The 23482-nt window shown below is 41.7% G+C and overlaps 1 protein-coding gene across 5 annotated transcripts in view; it reads left to right on the plus strand.

Annotated features, from left to right (window-relative positions):
• The window catches only part of itprid2 (ITPR interacting domain containing 2), a 166584-nt gene extending 145261 nt beyond the window's left edge, over positions 1–21323 (plus strand). For all 5 annotated transcript variants that reach the window (XM_078228510.1, XM_078228513.1, XM_078228512.1 and 2 more), the window contains 6 exons: positions 2514–2641; positions 9972–10122; positions 10874–10933; positions 12360–12830; positions 18863–18978; positions 20321–21323. In XM_078228510.1, the coding sequence (XP_078084636.1) occupies positions 2514–2641; positions 9972–10122; positions 10874–10933; positions 12360–12830; positions 18863–18973 (921 nt within the window). In that variant the 3' untranslated portion in view covers positions 18974–18978; positions 20321–21323. The remainder of the gene's footprint in view (positions 1–2513; positions 2642–9971; positions 10123–10873; positions 10934–12359; positions 12831–18862; positions 18979–20320) is intronic.
• The last annotated feature ends 2159 nt before the right edge of the window (positions 21324–23482 follow it).

The raw sequence follows: 23482 nt of genomic DNA on the forward strand, positions 1-23482 counted from the left end.
TTAGCACTGCTGCCTCACAGTGCCAGGGACCCGGGTTCAATTTGTCTTTGGCTGACTGTCTTTTGTGGAGTTTGCACGTTCTCTCCGTGGGTTTCCTCTGGGTGCTCCAGTTTCCTCCCAAAGTCCGGGAGACATGCGAGTTAGGTTGATTGGCCATGGTAAATTGCCCCTTAGTTTCAGGGGATTAGCAGGGTAAATATGTGGGTTTACGGGGATGGGGTCTGGGTGGAATTATTGTTGGAGTGCAAACTCGATGGGCCGAATGGCCTCTTTCTGCACTGTTGGGATTCTGTGATTCTAGAATCCTGATTTTCCTCACTGTGCCAGCTCTCACTTGTTGCAATCTAATGAGCTGATAGATACACCGGCAATTCTATAAAGTTGCAAATGTTATTGGATACCCTGCCACAGCAAACTCTGGCCCACATATCAGGTGGGAACAGATTTCCTATTATAGAATCATTGAATGCCTACAGTGCAGAAGGTGGCCATTTGGCCCATTGAGTCTGCACCAACCACAATCCCACCCAGGCCCTTAACCCCACCTTTTTACCCTGCTAATCCCCCTGACGCTAAGGGGCAATTTAGCATGGCCAATCCATCTATGCTGCGCATCTTTGGACTGTGGGAGGAAACCGGAGCACCCAGAGGAAACCCACGCAGGCACGGGGAGAACGTAGCAAACTCCACACAGACAGTGACCCAAGCCGGGAATCGAACCCGGGTCCCTGGTGCTGTGAGGCAGCAGTGCTTGCCACTGTGCTGCCCAACCTTCGATTACTATAGTAATTTTTTTCATATAAGTAATCCAGATGGTTAATCTCAGGTGTTTTATTTTTTGCCTTTTTTTTTCACTTTCTCTTAATCCAAGTTTTCTTCCCTTTATTTCTCTTTCTGTACCTGATTTGGAATTGAATTCATCTATTCAAAATCACATTTCTTCCCATTCCTTGTGCTGTTTATTTCTCAATCCTTTAGTTTGACTATTGAGGAGATACATTTTTGACCTGTTCTCAAAGACCTCAGGGGCCCTGATAGTATTGCTGTTTTACGCAATACCAACACGTCCCCTCCCCCATCTACCACCACTGAAATTATCACTATTGTAATTTTTTAAAAATGAAGTGAGAACAGAGTGTCTGAAAATAAACCTGAGACTTCAAGGAAGTGTGTGAGCATTATCTGCACGTTGTTCCATTATAATCCAAACCAGAGAGGCTCAGCTTAACTTTGAAAAGCTAAACGCACACACACAACTCTCATAGCGAATACCAGGACAGAGAAGGGAGGATCAGGATACTGAATTTGGTGATCAGCCATGATCAAAATAAATGGTGGAGCAGGCTCGAAGGGCCGAATGGCCTCCTCCTGTTTCTGACCGGGATTCTCCCAAAACAATTCTGAGCTGGAAACTGGAGTAATTCCTGCTGGTTTTTTAGTGTGATTTTCAGAATGAATCTCCTACACTCTTAGCCCTGTTCTCCCGATCACCCTCCCGTCAGCCCCAACATCCCCCCCCCCTCCCCGCCCACCCCCCTGCGTCACCCCCAAAAACCAGGATGGCAAGCCCTGATCACCACCTCCCTTCCTCCCCCTGACCTATAAGTGCAGAGTGGCAGCAGGCCCCCCCCACCCCCACCAACCGCCTCCCCAAAAGCCCTGGCCCCCACTTGGCTATGCCCCCTTGGCACTGCCCAGTCACTGCCAGGCTGGTACTGCCCAGTGGGCACCTCTGACCTCCTGGGGGGGGGATGAGGGCTCAAAGACCTCTGTTCCCCTCAAGCGGGGTTGGGCTGCCTGTTCCCCATTAGTGGGGAATAGTTCTAAACTCCCCCTGGAGGGGCCAACTCCAGGTGGGGATAGGGAGACGCTAGCCAACCGGAAACTTCAGTTCTGAGCCCGCTAATGAGATGTAAATCCTGAATTGAATATTGCAATCAGCTTCGTGATGATTTCTGACGAGGAGCTGATTGCATGAAAAATCTTTGCCACAGAGATGTGCGGAGAGCATGGCACCCAGCGGGGAGCCCGCAAAATGGCCTTTGCTGATGTCTCCCGGCCCGTTGTGCTGCTAGAAAAGTTATTTAAAGTTTGTTTATTAGTCACAGCAGGCTTACATTAACATTGCAATGAAGTTACTGTGAAAATCCCCTAATTGCCACACTCTGGTGCCTGTTTAGGTACACTGAGGGAAAATTTAGCATGGCCAATCCACCTACCAGCGCGCCTTTCAGACTGTGGGAGGAAACCGGAGCACTCGGTGGAAACCCACACAGATACAGGGAGAACGTACAAATTGCGCACAGTGACTCAAGCCGGGAATCGAACCCGGGTCCCTGGCGCTGTGAGGCAGCAGTGCTAACCACTGTCACCATGCCGCCCTAACCACTGTGCCACCAAGCAGCGCAGCGGGCTGGGAGAATCGCCCGTCTATGTTTATAGCAAAATCCAGGCCAAAGCAATTTGTTATTCATCATTTGTGATATTAATTGTTTTTGAAAACTTTTTTTCAGACCACATTTCAAGAGCTGCAGATAATGAGAAGAAATCTGAACTTTTTTAGAACACAAATGATGGATTTGGAATTCATGATGCTGAGGCAGCAGACTCTGGTGTACCAGCACTTATCTGATGAGGAGAGGTGAGATTTAACAGCCTTGCCATTCATTTTCAGGGGTGATATTTTGACATTTTCTCCACAGCATTACATTTCCTCATTTTTTGTTTTCAACTTTCAAGTTTTTAACAAATTCTCATCAAGCAAATAAACGGTCTACAAAATTGTTCATTTATTCAGAGCCTTGTGAATGCCAAGAATTGTGTAAGGTAGAGAGTTGAGGGAGGAAGAAAGAAAATGAAAGATCTTTCTCGTGAATTATTTGAACAAATTTTAAAAGAAGCTAATTACGTTTCCCTGCTGTTTAATAACACAGACTCCTTATCAAGGGAAATCAAAAGCTGACCATCCAAAGGTCCTTGTAGCCTGAATGGACAAGAGCAGAGGGACTGCATAGAACTGAACAAACTGACTGCAACATGGTGATAGGAGATGCCAATCAGTGGGGGTGGGGGCCGGGGCACCACTTTCTGACATTCCTCGATCGTAAGAAAAGAAATGAAATACCCAACTCGTGACATTAGTTTCAAAATCCAAAAGGATTGCTGATGAGAAGTTTTATAAAGTTTAAATTAAAGTTTATTTATTAGCGTCACAAGTAGTCTTACATTAACATTGCAATGAAGTTACTGTGAAAATCCCCTAGTCGCCACACTCCGGCATCTGTTCGGGTACACTGGGGGAGAATTTAGCATGGCCAATCCACCCAACCAGCATGTCTTTCGGACTTTGGGAGGAAACCGAAGCACCTGGAGGAAACCCACGCAGACACGGGGGGGGAAAACATGCAAACTCCGCGCAGAGAGTGACCCGAGCCGGGAATCAAACCCAGGTCCCTGGCGCTGTGAGGCAGCAGTGCTAACCACTGTGCCACCTCATTGGGCGGGATTTTCTGGCTGCACTCACCCCAAGGTCGGAAAATTCCACTGAGGTCGGTGGACCTTTTCATGGTCCATGTCCCTCCCCATCAGATTCCCATGGCGGCGGGTTGGGATGGGAATATTCCGCCCATTATAAAATGAATTGCACTTCTTGACGATGAGCAGAATGAGAAATTGCAGTTCACTGTTGAGGTCTTATGTCCACCCTTTTTGCCCAGTTATTTGATAACGTGATGCCGTCTTAACCAAGGCCTTCCTTGCTGCTATAATCTCTGGCATTGCATTACATGTTTGAGATCCATATAGCTTTAATCACAACTTGGTGTGTTCTGTAAGTATATTTAAAGAGTGTATTTTTATTGTTAACATCAGCTATTGTCCAAGAATTAATACATTTCTCCACTCAAACACCGCCACCTTGGAAATCAAAAGTAAATGGTAGCGTGATAGTCAACTGACGGGGATCGATACTGTTCTCTGCAGCCAAGAGTGAGAGTTGTGTTACCTGCCTGGTGCCCAGGTTACGAAGAGGAGTAGGGGGGTAGGACCCTGTGTCGTAGTTCACTTGGATACTGTCAACATGAGTAGGATAAAAACGAGTTCTGCCTCGGGGATTATAAGAGCTCGGGGCTAAATTAAAAAGCAGAATACAAATTAATCATCTCTGAATTGCTACCTGAGCCACAAGAGAGTCTCTATAGGATAAGTAGGTTGAATGTATGGCTCAAAGATTTGTGTGGGAGAAACAGGTTTTGATTCATGGATTACTGACACTAATACTGGGGAATAGGGAGCTGCGCTGTTGAGGCCGCTTTCACTTAAGCCTCGCTGCGACCAGGGCCCTGGCAGATATTATAAATAGCGCTGTAGAGAAGACTTTGAATGAAATAGTGGAAAGTTATAGAGAAAGGACAAGACACCAGTGCAGAGTAATGAGCGGGAGGGATATTGATAACCAGAGTGTAACAGGAAGGGTCAGAACACACAAGCATAAGAGTGCGTTAGCAAATAGGGCCAGAGAAGGGGAAAATGGTAAAACGAGAAAATGGAAGTCCCTTTATCTGAATGCATGCGGCATTCATAACAAGATAGATCAACTAATAGCACAAAAATAAATAAATGGGCATCATTTGCTAGCCATTACGCAGATGTGGTTGTAGAAGTGATCATGGCTGGGAATTGAATATTCATAGATACATAGAATAATACATAGAATCATACGGTGCAGAAGGAGGCCATTCAGCCCATCGAGTCTGCACCGACCACAATCCCACCCAGGCCCTACCCCCATAAACCCATGTATTTACCCTAGCTAGTCCCCTTGACACTAAGGGGCAACTCAAGGGTATTTAGCATTTCAGAAGGATAGAGAAAAGGAAAATGAGGTGGGGTAGCTCTGTTAATACAGAAGGCCATCAGTACAGTTGTGAAAAATGATCTTGACTTGTAAGATCAAGATGCGGATCTGTTTAAGTGGAGATAAGAAATAGCAAAGGAAATAAGTTACTGATGGGAGTGGTTTATAGGTCTCCTATAGCTACACTGTAAGTGTGTAAATCAAGAAATTATAGGAGCTTGGAAGAAAGATACTGCAAAAATCGTGAGAGATTTAAATCATATAGATTGGATATATCAAATTGGCAATGGTAACCATGAGGGTGAGAATGTATTTGGGATACTTTCTTAGAGTAATACAATTTGGACTGAACCAGGGAACAGGCTATTATGGACCTGGAAATGAGACAGGATTAATTAATTACCTTATATGAAAGGATCCTCTAGGTAGGAGTGATCATGACATGATAGAATTACGCATTCAGTTTGAGGGTGAAAAATTTGGTTCTGAAACTAGTGTCTTAAATTTAAATAAAAGTAATTACAAAGGTACGAAGACAGAGTTGGCTACGATGGACTGGGAACATAGTTCAAAGGTAAGGCAGTAGATGTGTAATGACAGACATTTACAGATTATTTCATAGCTCTCAGCAAATAATTATTCCATTCAGAAAGAAAGAATAGAATAGAATAGAATCCCTACAGTACAGAAAGAGGCCATTCGGTCCATTGAGTCTGCACCGACCACAATCCCACCCAGGCCCTACCCCCATATCCCTACACATTTACCCACTAATCCCTCTAACCTACGCATCTCAGGACACTAAGGGCAATTTTAGCATGGCCAATCAACCTAACCCGCACATCTTTGGACTGTGGGAGGAAACCGGAGTACCCGGAGGAAACCCACGCAGACACGAGGAGAATGTGCAAACTCCACACAGACAGTGACCCAAGCCGGGAATCGAACCCAGGTCCCTGGAGCTGTGAAGCAGCAGTGCCAACCACTGTGCTACCGTGGAAGCACTATCTGTTAAGGTATCAAATTAAAGAAAGGGTGTATAATGCTACAAAGATTAGTAGTAGACTAGAAGCATGGGAACAGTTTGCAAATAGATATAGGTCCTTAAGTAGGTGGGAAAAAATTTGCAAAAATAGTATAATGTCGGGAAATGAAATTGTCTACTTTGCCAGAAGAATTAGAAAAGCAATATATTATTTAAATGGAGAGAGACAGCAGACACTGCAATACAGAGGGATCTGAGTGTTTGAGTACATGAATAACAAAAAAGTTCAGCATGCAGATACAGCAAGTAATTAGGAATGGAAATGGAATTTTGGCCTTTATTGCAAAGCTGATAAGAGTATACAAGTGGAGAATTTGCTATAACTGTACAGGGTATTTGTGAGACCATACTCAGAGCACTGCGTGCAGTTTTATTTTTGTTGTCTTATTTAAGAAGGGGTATACTTTTATTGGAGGCAGTTCAGACAAGTGGATTCCTGAGATGAAGAGATTGTCTTATCTGGAAAGGTTGAACTGGTTTGACCTATGCTCATTGGAGTCAAGGATGAAAGCTGATTTTATTGAAATGTAAAAGATTCTGAGGGTGTTTGACAGGGATAGATGCTGAGAGGATGTTTCCCCTCACGGGGGAATCTAGAACAAGGGGTCAGTTTCAAAATAGGCAAGGTGGGGGGGGGGTCTCCCATTTACAAAGGAGAAGAGATGGAATTTCTTCTGTCAGGCAAATTGAATTTTGACCTCGGGAGCAGTGGTGGTTGGGGTGGTTGGCTATATTCAAGGCTGTCAGACTGATTGTTGATCAATGGGAGTTATGGGAGCAGGTAGGAAAGTGAGGTTAATGCCGCAGTCAGATCAGCCATGATCTTATTGTGTTCTTATAAAATTTTTCGTCTGTCACATGTGATACAATCTTTAGATTTCCATGTACAACAAATAATCATGAATTGGCTGAAGTGTAATGTTCTGGTGTAGGTCACAGGTGTAAATGTGGCGTGCAGTGAAATATTGCACAATCTGCTTCAAGATCTTCAATCCCATTCTCGGTTTGTTTTTATAAAATGCCCATTTAACATTTTATGCAGCTGTATAAGGTCACCTCTCAGCTGCCTTGTTTTCACACAAAAAACCCGATTGAACTGACTGTTTATCAGGGCTGTTCTGCAAACTGTCTCTTTTATCAGTACCTCTTCTCCAAGGCTTGTTGAATATCTCTAATATTTTGATGATCAGGAAAATTCATTGTTTCCTGCTTGTTTACATTTAATTCACTGCTATTTCGCCTCCAGGACTGGCCACTTGTAAGAAATTCTGTTCCTTTCTTTGACATGATTCCCATTCTGAAGAGAGGTCTGCATTTGAAATGTTAATTTGTATGTTTTCTTCTCAGATGCTACCTGATGCGCCGTTTGCAGCATTTTCAGGTTTAGTTATAAAATTCGAAGGTGCGGTTTCACCAGAATATTCTATGGTTTAAGCATCTTTCAATTTGTATTGTGCTGTTGCTTAGGAAGCCCAGCATTTGATTTGCTTTGTAGTTTTGTGCCTTTGTTGGGCCTCGGCCCACTAGGAAAGGTAGATGTCTTTCCGCTTCATCCATCGCAATGCTGAGATCCATTCCTGAATTGTGTCAATAGCAGCTTCTGCCTCTTGAACATTTAAACCTTTCGATCTTAAAATATTTAATTGGCTAGGCAACACCTTGAGACATATTTGAGGATGTGAAAGTTGGTACATAAATGCAGGTTTCCTTTCTCTTTCCCTGCTCCATGCATTTTCTTCCTAAATAAAATGGCAGAGTTTCACTGGCTGTCTTGTTTGGAGACAATACACATCTTTTTAGCCTGTCTTGATGCTCTCTCCACTCACGTTGTTTGTATCTTAAAGACTTGATTAGCTGTAAGTATTCGCATTCCAACCATTGTTCATGTAAATTGAGTCTCTGTCTTTATATGCCCTGTTTGTGAACAGAATTCCCACTCACCTGAAGAAGGGGCTTGGAGCTCCAAAAGCTTGTGTGGCTTTTGCTACCAAATAAACCTGTTGGACTTTAACCTGGTGTTGTTAAACTTCTTACCATCTACTAATACAGCGACCAACTATTTTGTTTAATTCTTGACTTGGCTCGCAGTCTGTTCCCTCAGCTACTACAGCCTCTCCTAATGTGGTATAATCTGCATTGAGCTTCCACATCCAAGTGATTAACACAAGTTAAGAGCAGCACGTGCATCATTCTTATTTCCAGGCATTTCTCCCTATCTCCACATAAAAGTACACAAAGCTTCCCATCTTTGAGTTATTGTCTTGTGCACTTCTAGGTGCTACCATGAAGCAACCATGAGTTTAGGTTTAATAGCTATTCCTCTTATTTTTCTTATCAAAACCCTCTTTTGATATACCACACCCTGGAGCTTTCTATATTTAATTTGTGATGTCATTTTTAGAGAAGTCAAGTAGGGTGGTCAGCCCCTTCTAAACCCAGGAGGCTGTCTTGTAAGTTACAGATGATCAGGTTTATTTATACCAATTCCGTTATTTTATCCTGTAGCGCAGTCGTGCAGGTCTGTGATTGCCTAGGTGCGTGGTCACCCTTTCTGAAAATGAACATTCGCTCATTCGTAATCCATAAGGATCTCCCCAGCACTCATTCAGCTGCCCAGAATGGTCATCGTTTGATGTTTGTTATTCAAGATTTACGTCGTGGGTACCTGGAGGAAGTAATCCTATCATAATTAACTGTTTTATGCTCATCCCCCATTTTAACTTTGTTACCATTAGAGGGCTCATCTCTAATTGCTGTTGGATTGAGAGAATTTCCTGTGACCTCTGGTTATTTCTATTTTCAGATTTTTGTCTCTCTTATTGTACTGTATTGTACATTAGATGGATCTATAAAGCTTCTGTACCAGTAGTCCCTTCACACTTGATGTTGTACAAACCTGAAGCCAGAAACTTGTGTTCTTCCTAATTCTACTTCTGATCTATTTAGTTCACAGTTAAGAATTCTTATTAGATTTAGTTTGTATGATGATTTCACTGACCAGAATTTTCCGGCCCTTCCCGCTGGTGGGATCTTTTGGCCCTGCTGATGGTGACCCCCGCGATGGGTTCCCTGGCAGCCGAGGCTGCGAGCCCTGCAAAATCTCGTAGACGTTAGTGGGACAGGAAGATTCCACCTCCTGCCAATGGTGGGCCGCTGGAAAACACACTGCGGTAGGCACATGCAAAGTCTGTCTCCAGCAAAGTATTGTTCCTTCCTTCCTGCTGTTCTCCAGTTGAAGAGTAAGAGATAATATGTTCAGAAAACCTGACAACTGCTGATCATAATTATCTCAAAAACATTTGTGTTGGGCCTGGGTGGGATTGTGGTCAGTGCAGACTCGATGGGCCGAATGGCCTCCTTCTGCACTGTAGGATTCTATGATTCTATGAATATTTTGTTCATTTTTTTAAGAAACGCATTCAGTGTGTTCAATGGATTTATGTGAAGTCTTGTATTCAAAACTGTTGGTGTACAAGTTATTTATTTCCTCTAGATCATTTGTAAATTCTCAATTGGTGAAGGTTTCAAGGGCAGCACGATGGCACAGCGGTTGGCACTGCTGCCTCACAGCACCAGGGACGCGGGTTCAATTCCTGGCTTGGGTTATTGCCTGTGTGGAGTTTGCACATTCTCCCCCGTGTCTGCGTGGGTTTTCTCTGGGTGCTCCAATTTCCTCCCACAGTTTGAAAGATGTGCTGGTTAGGTGCATTGGCCATGCTAAATTCACCCTCAGTATACCCAAACAGGGGCTAGAGTGTGGCGACTAAGATTATCACAGTAACTTCATTGCAGTGTTAATGTAAACCTACTTGTGACTAATAAATAATAAATTCACTGTCGATGTCAAACTGATTCTTTGGATTTTACTGTTTCTTTGGGTTTAGCTTCACATCCAGAATTACCAGCTCATTCATAAACTTAAATGGAGTGAAAATATTGTAAATTGCTGGAAATCTACATGTGAAACTATTGGGTATCTCATGTCCTGAAGCATTGTAATGTAGTTAAGTGCATGCAAAGAGCATTCACAGTGGAAAAGAGAGATTGAGAATTTTTCTTTCTTGTTTGTAGACAAGAGGCTGATCAATTGCAAAACCTTCGGAACTGTGTGCGCATGGAGCTACAGGAGTTGGAACTGCAGCTGGAGGAGCGATCGTTCACTCTGGAGGAACAGCTCAAAGCCCCAAACCAGTATACCATGTTCAATCCTCCACATCGTGCTGTGAGTTACATGTGCTCAATTCTATTGGCCCTCCTCCAAATTACTGTGGCTATTTTAGATGACTTTGATCTTCCTGTAATTTTTTTTTCTTTCTCGGGCTGGTCGGATCTGGCACCCTTGCAGCCGAGGGGGCACCTGCAGGGACCGTTCTCAAGCCACCGCCATAGTCTTTGATAATCAGATACCGCTCTCGCCTCGGAATGTATTTCTGCTGAGAAGCGCCAGAGGCTCTGCTTGGCAATTTCAGATTCAATTGAATTGAATGAGCGTGACTGCCTCTGCCAATGCCCGATGCCATTCCACACACTGGCTCTCATCTATTCTAAACAGTTCACAGCATGGTGGTACAGTGGTTAGCATTGCTGCCTCACAGCTCCAGAGACCCGTGTTCAATTCCGGCTATGGGTAACTGTGTGGAGTTTGCACATTCTCCTCGTGTCTTTGTGGATTTCCACCAGGTTCTCCAGTTTCCTCCCACAGTCTGAAAGACATGCAGGTTAGGTTGATTGGCCATGCTAAATTGCCCCTATTGTTAAGGGGATTAGCAGGGTAAATACATTTTGAAACTCCAGCTGAAAAAACCAGTGGGATTTACTCCCATTTTTACGCGAATTCGACACTTAGAATTGTTTTGGGGGAATCGCCCTCCATATCTTTCGGATTTTGATGGACTGGAATGATATGTTTGCTGAATGGCATTTGCATTCTATGTATTCTGAAGTGCTTGTTTTCATGTACGTCTGTATTTCAGGGGCCATACACTAATAACACGGATACCATGTCTTCCTACTCTCTCAATGTAATGGAACCGGTAAGTAAGGTGGACTTCCCTGAACAGTAGTTAAATATAAACTGCACTGCTGCACACAATCAGATGAAGCGGAAACTCCTCCCTCCTATAGATACTAAATATTAACCCAGATGATCGAATCTGATTGACTTCCGACTGCAATTGTAATTTCCTGTGATCAACACTCTTGCTTTCATAGTCTGTAATCAATCAACGCATTGTATTATCTGGATCACTGAATGTTACACTTTTCAATCATCCTAGCAACTTCAAGTTAATATAGATTCTAGCAAATAGTGTCAATTATAGATTCCCAATATCTTCTATCACTTTTAGTGTGTCTACCTTCTATTATTTTACTCAATAGCATTCCTGGAAAATATAAACTGTGTAATCTTATTGATCAAATTGTGGCTGAATCTCATGCTATTGTCAAATGAGATACAAATTGATGCTGAGTTGTGCATATTATTGTTGGATTCTGAAGACTTTTGGGTTAAGTAGTTATAAATGGTGGCACTTAGTCTGATTGGTCCTATGGTGGTTGACTATGCTCATTACGGTGGTGTTTAGTTTAAAATAAAAGGTTTGTTGATCAATCTCAACAAATCAGTTAACTCAAAAAAAAATTTAGTATTTGGTATAACTAGCTCACCTGCTTATGACCTTATGAATAAAAGTTCCTGATTTAGGTTAGTAATTGGCTTTAGCAGTAGGGAGAACAGGATTAATTGAATAACTCTCAAAGAGTTAGCACTGGCACAATGGGCCTAATGGTCTCCTACTGTGTTGTAAGATTCAATAATTCTGTTGGACAAGATCACAAGCAATCGTTTTTGAGATTGTAACAAAAGTCTACTCTTAATAGAGGATACATGCCTGAGATCGCAAGGAATGAGCTAATTGATGTGGGTTTAATCATTCTGTTCTTCTATAAAGTATATTTGAGCTGGATAATGTGTGGAGATATGAATATTGAAGCCAGAAAAAGGGACTCAAAATAAGAAAACAGTTTAATCTACCTGCTTTACCTCGGGTGTTTTTAAACTATTGATGCTTTGAGGAAAATTCTAACAGGGCCATAAACTAAAATGGTAAATAGAATGCACAAGTCTAATTTCCTGCTGTATAACCAAGTCTTAATCGTCTTAACAGACTTTACTTTGTTGTAAAGCAATAAATTAAAGGCATTTTTCCCAGTTAATAGACTGGGAATATTTCTCATTTGATGGATTTAAAGCAGATGATATTTATTTACCCTTTACCCATATTAACATTTGTATCTCATTACCTGATACTAAATGACACAGATTAAACAGAATGAAAATAAAATTGTGCATCAAGCACGTTCATTTTCTCTTGTTGAGAGGAGGAACATTTCAGCAATATATTATTTTCATTGTAACATCATATTATTGCTTTATTATTAACTTCTGTTTAAATCCAGGTGACTGAGCTTTTGAGGGAGCAGAATTACCTTCGATCTGAACTAGGGTTCTCTGAACCTTCAGGAGATGAATATGAGTACCAACAATCCTACTCTACACCCTATAGCAACCTTGAGTCAACTTCACGCTGTTCTAGCCCAGGCCGGATGCCGAGGTGTCCAAGCTCTTTGAGCCATGGCCAGCAAGGTGTATCAAGCACTACTGTACAGCATGGAAAGCCAGCAAATCTAGCTACCTCATCGTCACAAAGCAAACAAGTGTATCGTTCTTCAGTTATGCTGACTCCCTCACCACCTGTCCGAGTGGAACAGGGAGAGCACTTTACAGAAGGCCAATGTTCACCAGGAATTGTGGACCAGAAGTTGGGAGGTGAACAGTCTGAACTGACTGGAGCTACAGCAGCCCCTGTTGCTAAAGAAACAAGAAGCAATATTGTGGACCATCCGGAATTCCAGAATGCTCTACAAAAGGTTAGTAATTTATAGGTATGAGAAGCTACTGAAGGCCGTATCAAACTATTCCCTAAAGCTTGGAGAGGCTCTGCTTGTAAACCTGTGGTCATCTTTGTAATCAATGGGGCAGTGGTTTACCATGCTGCTTAAAAACCTCAGGTTTGAACTGTCTCCTGGCACCATATGCATTTCTAAACTGAAAACCATTTCAGTGAGGGAATCGCATCTAGAAAGTGGTTAAATGGTGAAACTGTGCCAATTAATATCCAAGGTGCTGCATAGTGACTAGTGACAGAGGAGGAGAGAGACTAACTTCGGGCTGAGGTGTAAATAGGTTAACTGTACATATGAGGTAACAGTGATTCCCAGTGTTGCAAATGATGAATAGAGAGATTCCAGCAGGCAGAATTTTATACTCCTATAATTTGGCCATGTATATTCTAGGATAGCTGAGCAGGCTGAAATGGAATTCAGTGAAGAAAGTAATCATCTAACATAAGGTGGGGTGAGGGGGAGAAGGCAAATGGTTTAAAAATATACATCTTAGCTTTTTAAAGGTTTTATTGATATTTGTTTCTTTGGAAAAAAGTACTTATAAAGGTGACATAATGTGGGTATCACTGTGGGATGGCACAGTTAACATTGAAAATCCCATTGGTACTGTTGAGAATTCTTTCCAATTTTAATATATGGATATATGATATGTATATAGAAACAGGAGTAGTCCCTCAAGCCTGTTCCGCCATTCAATGAGATCATGGCTGATCTGTGGCCTAACTCCATATACCTGCCTTTGGCCGATATCCCTTAATATCTTTACTTAACAAAAATGTATTTATCTCTTTGGATTTCAAATTAACAACTGATCTAGCGTCAACTGCCATTTGTGGAAGAGAGCTCCAAACCTCTTCCACCCTTTGTGTGTGGAAGTGCTTCCTAGCATCTCCCCTGAACAGTCGGGCCCTAATCTTTAGACTATGCCCCCTAATTCTAGAATCTCCAGCCAGTGGAACTAGTTTATCTCTATCTACCCTGCCTTTTCCTGTTAGCATCTTGAAGACTTCAATCAGAAGTACGGAGTAGCAGATGACTATTTGAAAATTCTGAAGGCCGATTGTATTCAATATCAATAAGTTGCGAATTGTCCAAATCTGTTTGCATTTGGGGATAAAATCAAAAAGTTAAAATTGGGTTTTACACTCTATCCCAACAAAATTTTGAATGGCTGTGGCAGGATATATAGAAGATATGATAAATGCAAGGATGTGAGTGAGACCTCACCACAATCTTAGAGAGAAGATTTGTTGAATTTGAAGTATACATCCAGTATTGTTTGATTGCCATTACCTAATACTGGAGGCATACCCAGCTAATATGTCTCACAGCATATTAGATATGTTCTTTCATGGTTTGGCTGGTTAATTGTCCCAGCTCTATAGATGGTTGAGCAAGGGAGCAGATTGGTGATAGAAATATTTCACCATCAGTCTAATTGTCTGCAGAGCCATGTGGCAAGTGTATTGAATAAGTAATGATATGTGTAAGAACTAGAATGGGACCTGAACTTAATCCTTGGATGTGGAGACACAGAGGTCGCCAACTGAGCCAAACCATTGCTAGATATCAATAACATTCATAATTCTTAAACCGCTTTGGCAGAATTCAACTGAAGGTTGAGATTCAGCTAGTTTTACACTTAAAGTATTTCATTGTATTGTTTTTTGAATTTAAAAGTTGTGAATGAACTCTGCATTTAGGTGATAATAAAATTGGACCATTGTCCAGCAGAAATATCAAATCCAGTGTTTAACTTGAGCAGCAAGTTATTGCTAATACTGTTACTTTTATACATAATTTCTTATGTCTTGGATAATGTTTTTACAAACTTGACACTTTAATCTTCGTTGACTGCTTTCCTCCGTCAAGGCTATCAACATTCATTCGTGCAGTGCAGGCAAACTAGATCAGGGTAAGGGTAAGTGCCTCTGGTCTACAGAGTGGCAATCTGGGTCGAATAAAACTTGTGTGGAAAATTGAGGCCAATTCTACTTATACCAGAGTGACAATCTTTATTTTATAAATTCAGATTCACCAGAGATTTAATTTTTTGGCTGACCTCAACCTAGAAAGTCTGAGCTTCACATTGCTATCCAAAAAAATTGTTTATAGAACTCCAGAAACAATCCTTACAAACAAAGGTTGAACAAGTCAAGTTTGTAACATACTCAATCGCTGAATTATCCTCCCACTTTGGAACTAATAAATCCAGCGTTATGGAAGAATTTCTAGAATGCATTTTATGAATATTTACCATATCACCAAATGCCAGGTATAAATAACATTGAACAACTGTGAAACTAAGCTTTAACTTTGAAGAAAATCCAATATAACCCAGTAACAAACTCCTTCAATCATACAATATAATTTTTACTTTTTCTAAACCTGTTCTCAAACTGATAATGCATTGGTATTCCATAAAGGGAAAATACATTTGCTAGAAGTAGATTTTCCAATGTTATCCCTGTCTTCAAATATATTAAAAAAGAAACTTATTTTAAACACGTAGAAGGTAGGCCAGTCACAAGATTATTATCGGTTACAATGCTTTAACCAAATTAGCTCTTCATTACTATTGAACTATTTGCATGGTCCTATTTTCTTGGCTAATCTCGAAGTTATCTTCGAGGTTTACCTTCCTCGTGCACTATTTAGTACCTTGCATAGAACCATAGAATCGCTACAGTGAAGATAGAGGCCATTTGGCCTATCGATTCTGCACCAACTCTCTGAAAGAGCATCCCACCCATGCATTTACCATGGCCAATCTGCCTAACCTGCATATCTTTGCACTTTTATATTTCTATAAAATCTTCCTCCCTTCCACCCTCAGTTGCCTTCTTTTAAGGGTAAAGAATCCTAGCTTCTCTAAACTGTATTTGTATAGGCTGGAGGTCATTCTCAGGGCCTTTCTTCACATTGCCTCCAAGGATTGACTAGTTCCCTTGTAACCTAATGATCAAAATTCGACACAGTATTCAAGATGTCGTTTAATTTGGCTGAAGTCCTTGTACAAATTTAGTACTGTTGCTCCACCATTCCGTTACACGCTACAAAGAAATTCTGCTAAGACCCTCAGATTTCTTTCAACCTTCCCTCTTGGCTGTTTCTACACCATTTGTTAAATGAATTGTTAAATATTTAATATTAAAAGCATTAATATTTAAATCCATTGATTGAGAGATCATATTTGCTTCAGGAAGGGCCTTCATTAACTGAAGATGGCCATCGTAAAATTAAGAAACGATTGTTAATGGCAACCTCTTATCACTGGCCCATTTTATGATTAGTTTTTGGTTCATTAACATATTAATGCTGAGCTTCAGAAAATTAGCATTTATTTAAATATGCGGGTGCAGCCTTCCAATAGCATTTCAGGCTCACAAAATAGATAGTGCAACACATTCTGAATTTCCAAATCATTAATACTGTTGTTTTGGTTGGGATAGAAGAGTTTAGGAGGGGGCGAGGGTGCCTCTAACTGGATCCTGGTGATTAATTACAAGAGGTTGGACATTAAGGGTGGAATTTTCCTGTCCCGCCCACCATGGGAATTGTAGTGGGTGGGACACGGACCATGCAAAAATCCGTTGACCTCGGGGTGGGATTTTCCAGACTTGGGGGCGAGTGTGGCCGGAAAATCCCACCCAAAATTTCAAATTTATGTGATATTTGGGTTTGAGACTATAACAGTGTTTGCCACAACATAGCAGAAATGCGGTATTAGTACAAATTAAATTAGTACAAATCTCCCACAGAAACATAAAAAAAAGTTATTTTTAATTAATTGACTGAAGAAAAGGTTTGCCTGAAGGAGAATGCATTTTTTTGTCTTAACTTTTAATAATTACTGTAATAAATAATCTCACATTTCTGGCAGACATTTGGAGGTAATGTTTCCATATTTTAATTATCTTTAAAGATTGTGACAAAATTATGCAAAGTATTCAGTAAAATTGAACTAGGCTTAATTTCTCTTAAATATTAGACATTTAGGCTGAATTTTCAGGTCCTGCTGGGGGTGGGATGAAAGCGTCAAAGCCAGGCAGTGCCAGTCTCCCGATACCGCTTCTGGTGCCAGTGAGTTTCACCAGGGTGAAGGAAGGGTGACCACAAAATCCTGCTCAATCCATTATGAAAACCAGTTAATGTTGTTGAAAGGCTCATTGAGAGGTCACGAAGGACAAGCTGTGATTCTCAATGGGGGTGCCTCACTCCCCCAGCTGAATGAAGGCTGATGGATTGTGGGAGCCGGTCATGGCAGAGCCCCATGATAGGGTGAATGGTGCAGTGGGGAATTCATCCATTGGGAAACAGGTGTCTTGGCTCAGCGCAGATGATAGAAGAGTGGGTAGTTAATGCTCAGGGACTGCAAGGAGTGGGTGCCCTTCTGGCATTGTGGAACTATAAGAGGAGGGAACAAGGCTGCCAAACACAATTAGGAAGTGTGTACGTGCATGTGGCATCATGCCAGCAGCAGCACACCATTGCATCTGGAGGGTCACTGATGCCCTCTTTGCCAGTGGGGGAAAGTATATTCAGTACATTCTAACTCTGAGTCAGAGCAGGTCAGAGGCAGGGAATTCTCATTCACCTCCTAACTCCCCAAAGCCTGTCCACCATCTACACAGCACAAGTCAGGATTGTGATGGAATATTCGCCACCTGCCTGGATGAGTACAACTCCAGTAACACCCAGAAAGCTTAACACTATACAAGACACAACAGCCTGCTTGATTAACACCCCATCCATGTTATTCATTCATTCCCTCTATCACCAGCGCACATTGGCAACGGTATGTACCACCTACAAAATGCCTAAACTCCCTTGACAGCACTGTCCAAACTGTGACCACTACCACCCAGAAGGACAATGGCTACAGATGCATGGAAACACCTGCAAATTCCCCTCTTAGCCACACACCATCCTGACTAATGTTATTCTTTCATCGTCACTGTGTCAAAATCCTGGAACTCCCATCCTAACGGCACTGTGGGTCCACCTACACCAAATGGACTGCAGTGGTTCACGAAGGCGGCTCACCACCACTTCCTCCTGAGCAATTAAGGAGAAGCAATAAATGCTGGCCTTGCCAGTAACAATTCTTTAAAAATCTTGTGAGAGAGGTTGGCTGCAATGCACTAGGCTTATAAATTACTAAGGGGTGTTTGACTCTATTAAAGACTTTTAAAAAACCTTTTATTTGATCCTCTCCACGTCTCTGAGATTGCCTACTTTCTAATTTACTTTCATTTTGGTGGTTATGTTGACATAGCTAACTGTTTGGATAATTGGTTGATGGTACCTCGTTTCCTTCGCCTTTCCAGCTATTAACCACATTTTATTAACAATCTAGCCACGTGAAATCCGAAACATCCCATGCAAGCCGTGTGCAAGTTGGCTTCATTATGGTGTGTGTGTGTGTGTGTGTGTGTGTGTGTGTGTGTGTGTGTGTGTGTGTGTGTGTGTGTGTGTGTATGTATGTGTGCATGACTGTAAAAGATTTGAAAAGACTTTGTGCACTAAACAAACTGGCCTTGAACTATGGAGAATTAGAGGGTCCATTGCTTACTTGGGTTCTGGCCGCAAATGTTCCCTTGCAGTCACTTTATTATCTGTGGCTTGTTATTTGAGCTTTCATGCTGTGAATAAAAGACTAAGACTGCATCAAGTGATTTTGTTCATTCCTTTCTTGCTGAGCCAATGCTTGGGTCTTTGTAATCAAGTAATGTTCTGTTTGGTGCTGTGCATTCCTGCGCTATCCTCAAATACATTGCCATAGTATGGATTAGGCAAAATGCTTGCTGTGTCCTTGACCATTGTTTTAGCTTCCAGTAATGTTGCTGGAGCCTTGCTCTTACACACAGGGCCCAACAAGGCTTAGTGATCTCTGGTTTGAGGAAAAAGTGGAGGGTTTTCGAAATGTTCCCAGTTTTGTGCCAATTGGCAGCATGTTGCGGTACTGAGGGAATTATTTCTTTGTCCCCCAACAGATGAAAGAATCGCTTGCTGGAGAAATAAAGCGGGAAATTATGGATGGCCTTCTAGCTGCGATATCTCCGGCCAGTAGGGCTGCTGTTGATCAAAGGGAAGAGTTCCTCTAACTCTGGTGAGTAACCATTGCTATCTCAAGCCATCGTGCTGAAAGGGATGGAACATCTAGTTAATAGTTTTCTGAAGTCTGCTCTTCCTCTGTTTTTTGCCGTTTTATAAAATTAACTTGAAAGCATTTTTAATCAGAATCTTTTGTGTTTCTCTTTCATTCCTAAAGTTCCTTAATTGCCTAGGGGTGGGATTTTATGGTCTCGTTCGCCCCAAAACTGTAAAATCCCGCCCGAAGTCAACTCGCCACTCATTTGCTCCGATTCCCGTGGCGGGCGGGGTGTTATAATTCCGGCCTAGATCTGGTTGCCATTATTTTAAGATTCTCTTTGTTTTTGTCTCTGAGCAACTTTCACTAGCAGCCATCTGTCTTGCACAGAGTTAACATTTTGAGTCCATATTACTCTTCTAAAGAAGTCATATGGACTCAAAATGTTAACTCTCTTTCTCTCTCCACAAGTGCTGCCAGAGCTGCTGAGTTTTTCCAGCAGGTTCTGTTTCTATTTCAGATTTCCAGCATCCACAGTTTTTTGCTTTTATTTTGGAGCATAGTGATTCATTTGAAGTAAATACTCACTTGGTCTACCTTCTGGAGCAGCACTGTGGCATAGTGATTAGCTCTGCTGCCTCACAGCGCCATGGACGGGGGGGGGGTTCAATTCCAGCCTCGAGTGACTATCTCTGTGGAGTTTGCAAGTTCTCCCTGTGTCTGTGTGGGTTTCCTCCGGATGCTCCAAAGGTGTGCAGGTTAGGTAGATTGGCCATGCTAAATTACCCTTTAGTGTCAGGGGGACTAACAGGGTAAATACATGGGGTTATGGGGATGGGGCCTGGGTGGGATTGTTGGCTGTGCAGGCTTGATGGGCCGAATAGCCTCCTTCTGCGCTATAGGGATTCTATGAAATTAAATTATGACTGTTTAAGGGAATAAGCAATGCCGCTGAACCTGAGAAAGCATATATGGTAGACCCAAATAGTAAGAAGTTTAACAACACCAGGTTAAAGTCCAACAGGTTTATTTGGTAGCAAAAGCCACGCAAATAGTCTGGTTCTGCACCTTATTTAAATAACTCCCTGTGACTATTTGGGTCTGTGACTATTTGTGTGGCTTTTGCTACCAAATAAACCTGTTGGACTTTAACCTGGTGTTGTTAAACTTCTTACTATTTGGGTCTACCATATATGCTTTCTCAGGATCAGCGGCATTGCTTATTCCCTTAAACAGTCGTAATTTAATAGTCACAGAGAGTTATTTAAATAAGGCGCAGAACCAATTTTAATAATTAATTGCCTGATCATACCCCATTTCATTTTCCACTTGAATTTAATCTGTTTTGCTTTTCTTTCAGCATTTTCAAGGGGGACTTTCTTGGTTGTGGCCTGGTTTCAAAAGAGGCTGTCTTCAGTACAGTCAAAACACAACTTACTTTTGCTACTTGAAATACTGGCTTCTAATCGCTCATGCTGTTGGGATGTACCTATCAGATGCATTTGACTTGGATATCCAGTGCTTCAGGAGACGCTATTCTGCTGACATGGGCTGCTTTTATCTCGTCGACTTCCAGCACGCCATCTTACATGCAAATCCTAAACTGAACTGTGTGTATTTGATTAAGCGCTTCACCTAGCTAAAATTGTTTTGAAAATGATTAACTGAAATGTCATAGGTGTAGAAGGCTTAAATTTGTTCTAATATGTGTTAGTGTCTTTCTGTTAGACATTTACCTCTAGTAGGGTTAAAACTTGAAATTCCACTTTTTAGCTACAGGTTAAGTCAATTACACGTGCTGTAACACTAGTCTGGAAATTTGGTTAGCATTTCCTTCTTGAAGCACTGACCTCTATGAGGTGTTCCCTGTGCAATAACTGTTTTACGTGGCAAACTTGAATTGACAAATGTATCTTTACTACTGTTTGTAATCACATCACCGTTAATATATGTGAAACATTCCATCTACTACATTTTAGTTTGCGAAAAAAAACCTTTTGTAATTAGGTTTTTAAAAAAGGAGAGATTAGAAGGTATCCATCTGAGTGCTACAAACTGGCTTAGGGATGGTCTTACACTGTATTTTAGAAGCTTTAAATATTTAATTCATTTGATAATCTTGAATTTATTTGTAATTTTGAATAGATGCAATAACAGGGGTTGGGATGCAAGAATACTTAAGTGTCTAAAGCTTTTCCTAATTTGTACTTGATACATTATATTATCATACATGTATTTACTAAGTGTGTGATGGTTCTTGTATATGGAATGTATGCTAAAGGAAATTGTATAAGAGTTTAACTTGGGATGCATGTGGAATACATTGAAATCACTAATAAATATTTATTTTAAATATAAAAGGCTATTTTTGAGCATGAACTTTTGTAAAAATCCATTTTCAATTCAATATAATTCGCATTTGGTGAGTAAGAGGAAGGAGTTGAAAGTAAGAGGAGAAGATTGGCATAGTAGGAAAGCCTCCTCTGTCAGGATGTGATGTGGAGTTGATGAGGAAACGTTGGGTGGTCCTGCTGTAACAATGTCTAAACTATTGAATATTTATCATTTCTTGCCATAGGCTGTATCATTTGAGCTGGCATATGCAAAGCCTTTAACCACACATTCCTGAATGGAGAATATGATTCAAGTGAAGTTGTACTTTGCCGACCATGGGGTGGTTCAGTGGTTAGCACTGCTGCCTCACAGTGCCAGTGACCCAGGTTCACGGTTTTCGGTGATTGTGTGGAGTTTGCATGTTCTCCCTCTATCTGCATGAGCTCCCTCCAAGTGCTCCAGTTTCTTCCCACAGTCCAAAGATGTGTAGGTTAGGGTAATTAGTGGGGTAAATTGGAGGGGTTACGGGCATAGGGCCAGGGTAAGATGCTCTGTCTGAGAGTCTGTGCAGGTGCCTCCTTCTGCACTGTAGGAATTCGGTGATACTACCAAAATTTACTCTTGGTTTTCTCATGTTCAGAAATACTTGCTCTATTATGGGCTATGCAAATATCAAGCAATTAAATAGACGCCTACCTTGCCCTATGCTTGAGTGGCATTAGCATTGTCTAGTTCCCCCTATCAACACCCTGGGGTCACCATTGACCACAAACTGGACCAGCCATCTTAATACCACAGTTATTAGAGCAGATGAGTGACTTTGCCCCTGACCCCCAAAACTTCTTACAAGGTACAAATCAGCAGTTTACTCTCAGCTTGTGATGCGCTATCAATAAGGCGAAAGACTACCAGTATGCCAATACAAGTGTAGGCTTTTATTCACAACAGAATCAGGAGCAGATCCCAACAAATAACCGACCTGGACTGAACAAGGGGGAGGAGACAGCCACCTTTATACTAGGTGCCATGGGGAGGAGCCAAACTGGAAGGGGATGTGTCCAGGTATGACAAACACACACAACGGTGGTCCATATAGGACAAAGGCACAACTGAGGTCCACCACAGCTTGCCTGAATGGACCTGCCCATAACAATGTTTACAATATCTGTGAAACATTCCGTCTGTAGACACCAATTAAGATAACACGGCCCTCTTGATTGACACTTCATCCAGAAGTGAAAATGTCCCCACCACCACCATATGTTTGTCTATAATGTGTCCTGGCGATAAGATCTACTACAGCAACTTACCAAGTCACCTTGGGCTGCACCTCCAAAACTCAAACTCTCCCACCTCTAGAAAGAGGAGGAGAGCAAATCCACAATCGCTACTATCTAGAAGGACCAGGGCAGCAGACACTGTCTGCCTTCCACTGTCACTGGGTCAAAAACTTGGAACTCCATCCCTAACAGCACTGTGGGTGTACCTACACCACATGGACTGCAATAGTTCAAGAAGGCAGCTCACCACCACCTTCTCTGGGGCAATTACTGATCGGCATGAAATGCTGGCCTAGCCACAAATCATGAATTAATGTTTTTAAAAAGCAGCTACGTGGAAACTCTCACTTCTAAGTTGTGCATTTAACGTCCTGAAATTAAAACTCTGAATATCTGAAGGATATATTCTTGTGTGTGGAAAGCATGTTTTGCTGTTGCCAGTGTTTGATAGCAGTAGGCACTGGTCACTAATTAATGATTTTAAAAGGCAATAGGACAAATCTATTGACCATTAATGGCCTGAGATGGCAACTGCAACCAATTCAGATTGGGTGCAAACACTTCCCGTTTTAAAAATTCAACTTCAGGACATATTAACTGCAGACGTGGGACTATTATGGATAAATGATTGCCCCTCAGGTTACAGAAGTGACCTTGAGCTGCAATGATTGCAGCACCACTGAAATCGCTTTTGCAACCTGAGGGCCAATGGCATGGCCTCTTGAGAAACATTACTGCTACAGTATTCAATTGCAGTCAGTATTTTTATTCTACAAGCTGATTTATGATGAGACTTTGCTTTAGTGGGATATTTACTGGAAAGGACATCAATGACACCACTTGTGTCTCCAATTTATCTTTTCATCGACATGCAATTATTGCTTTTAATCTTCTGGCTTTTAGATTGC

This window comes from Mustelus asterias, chromosome 14, assembly GCF_964213995.1.
Source record: "Mustelus asterias chromosome 14, sMusAst1.hap1.1, whole genome shotgun sequence".
Lineage (NCBI taxonomy): Eukaryota > Metazoa > Chordata > Chondrichthyes > Carcharhiniformes > Triakidae > Mustelus > Mustelus asterias.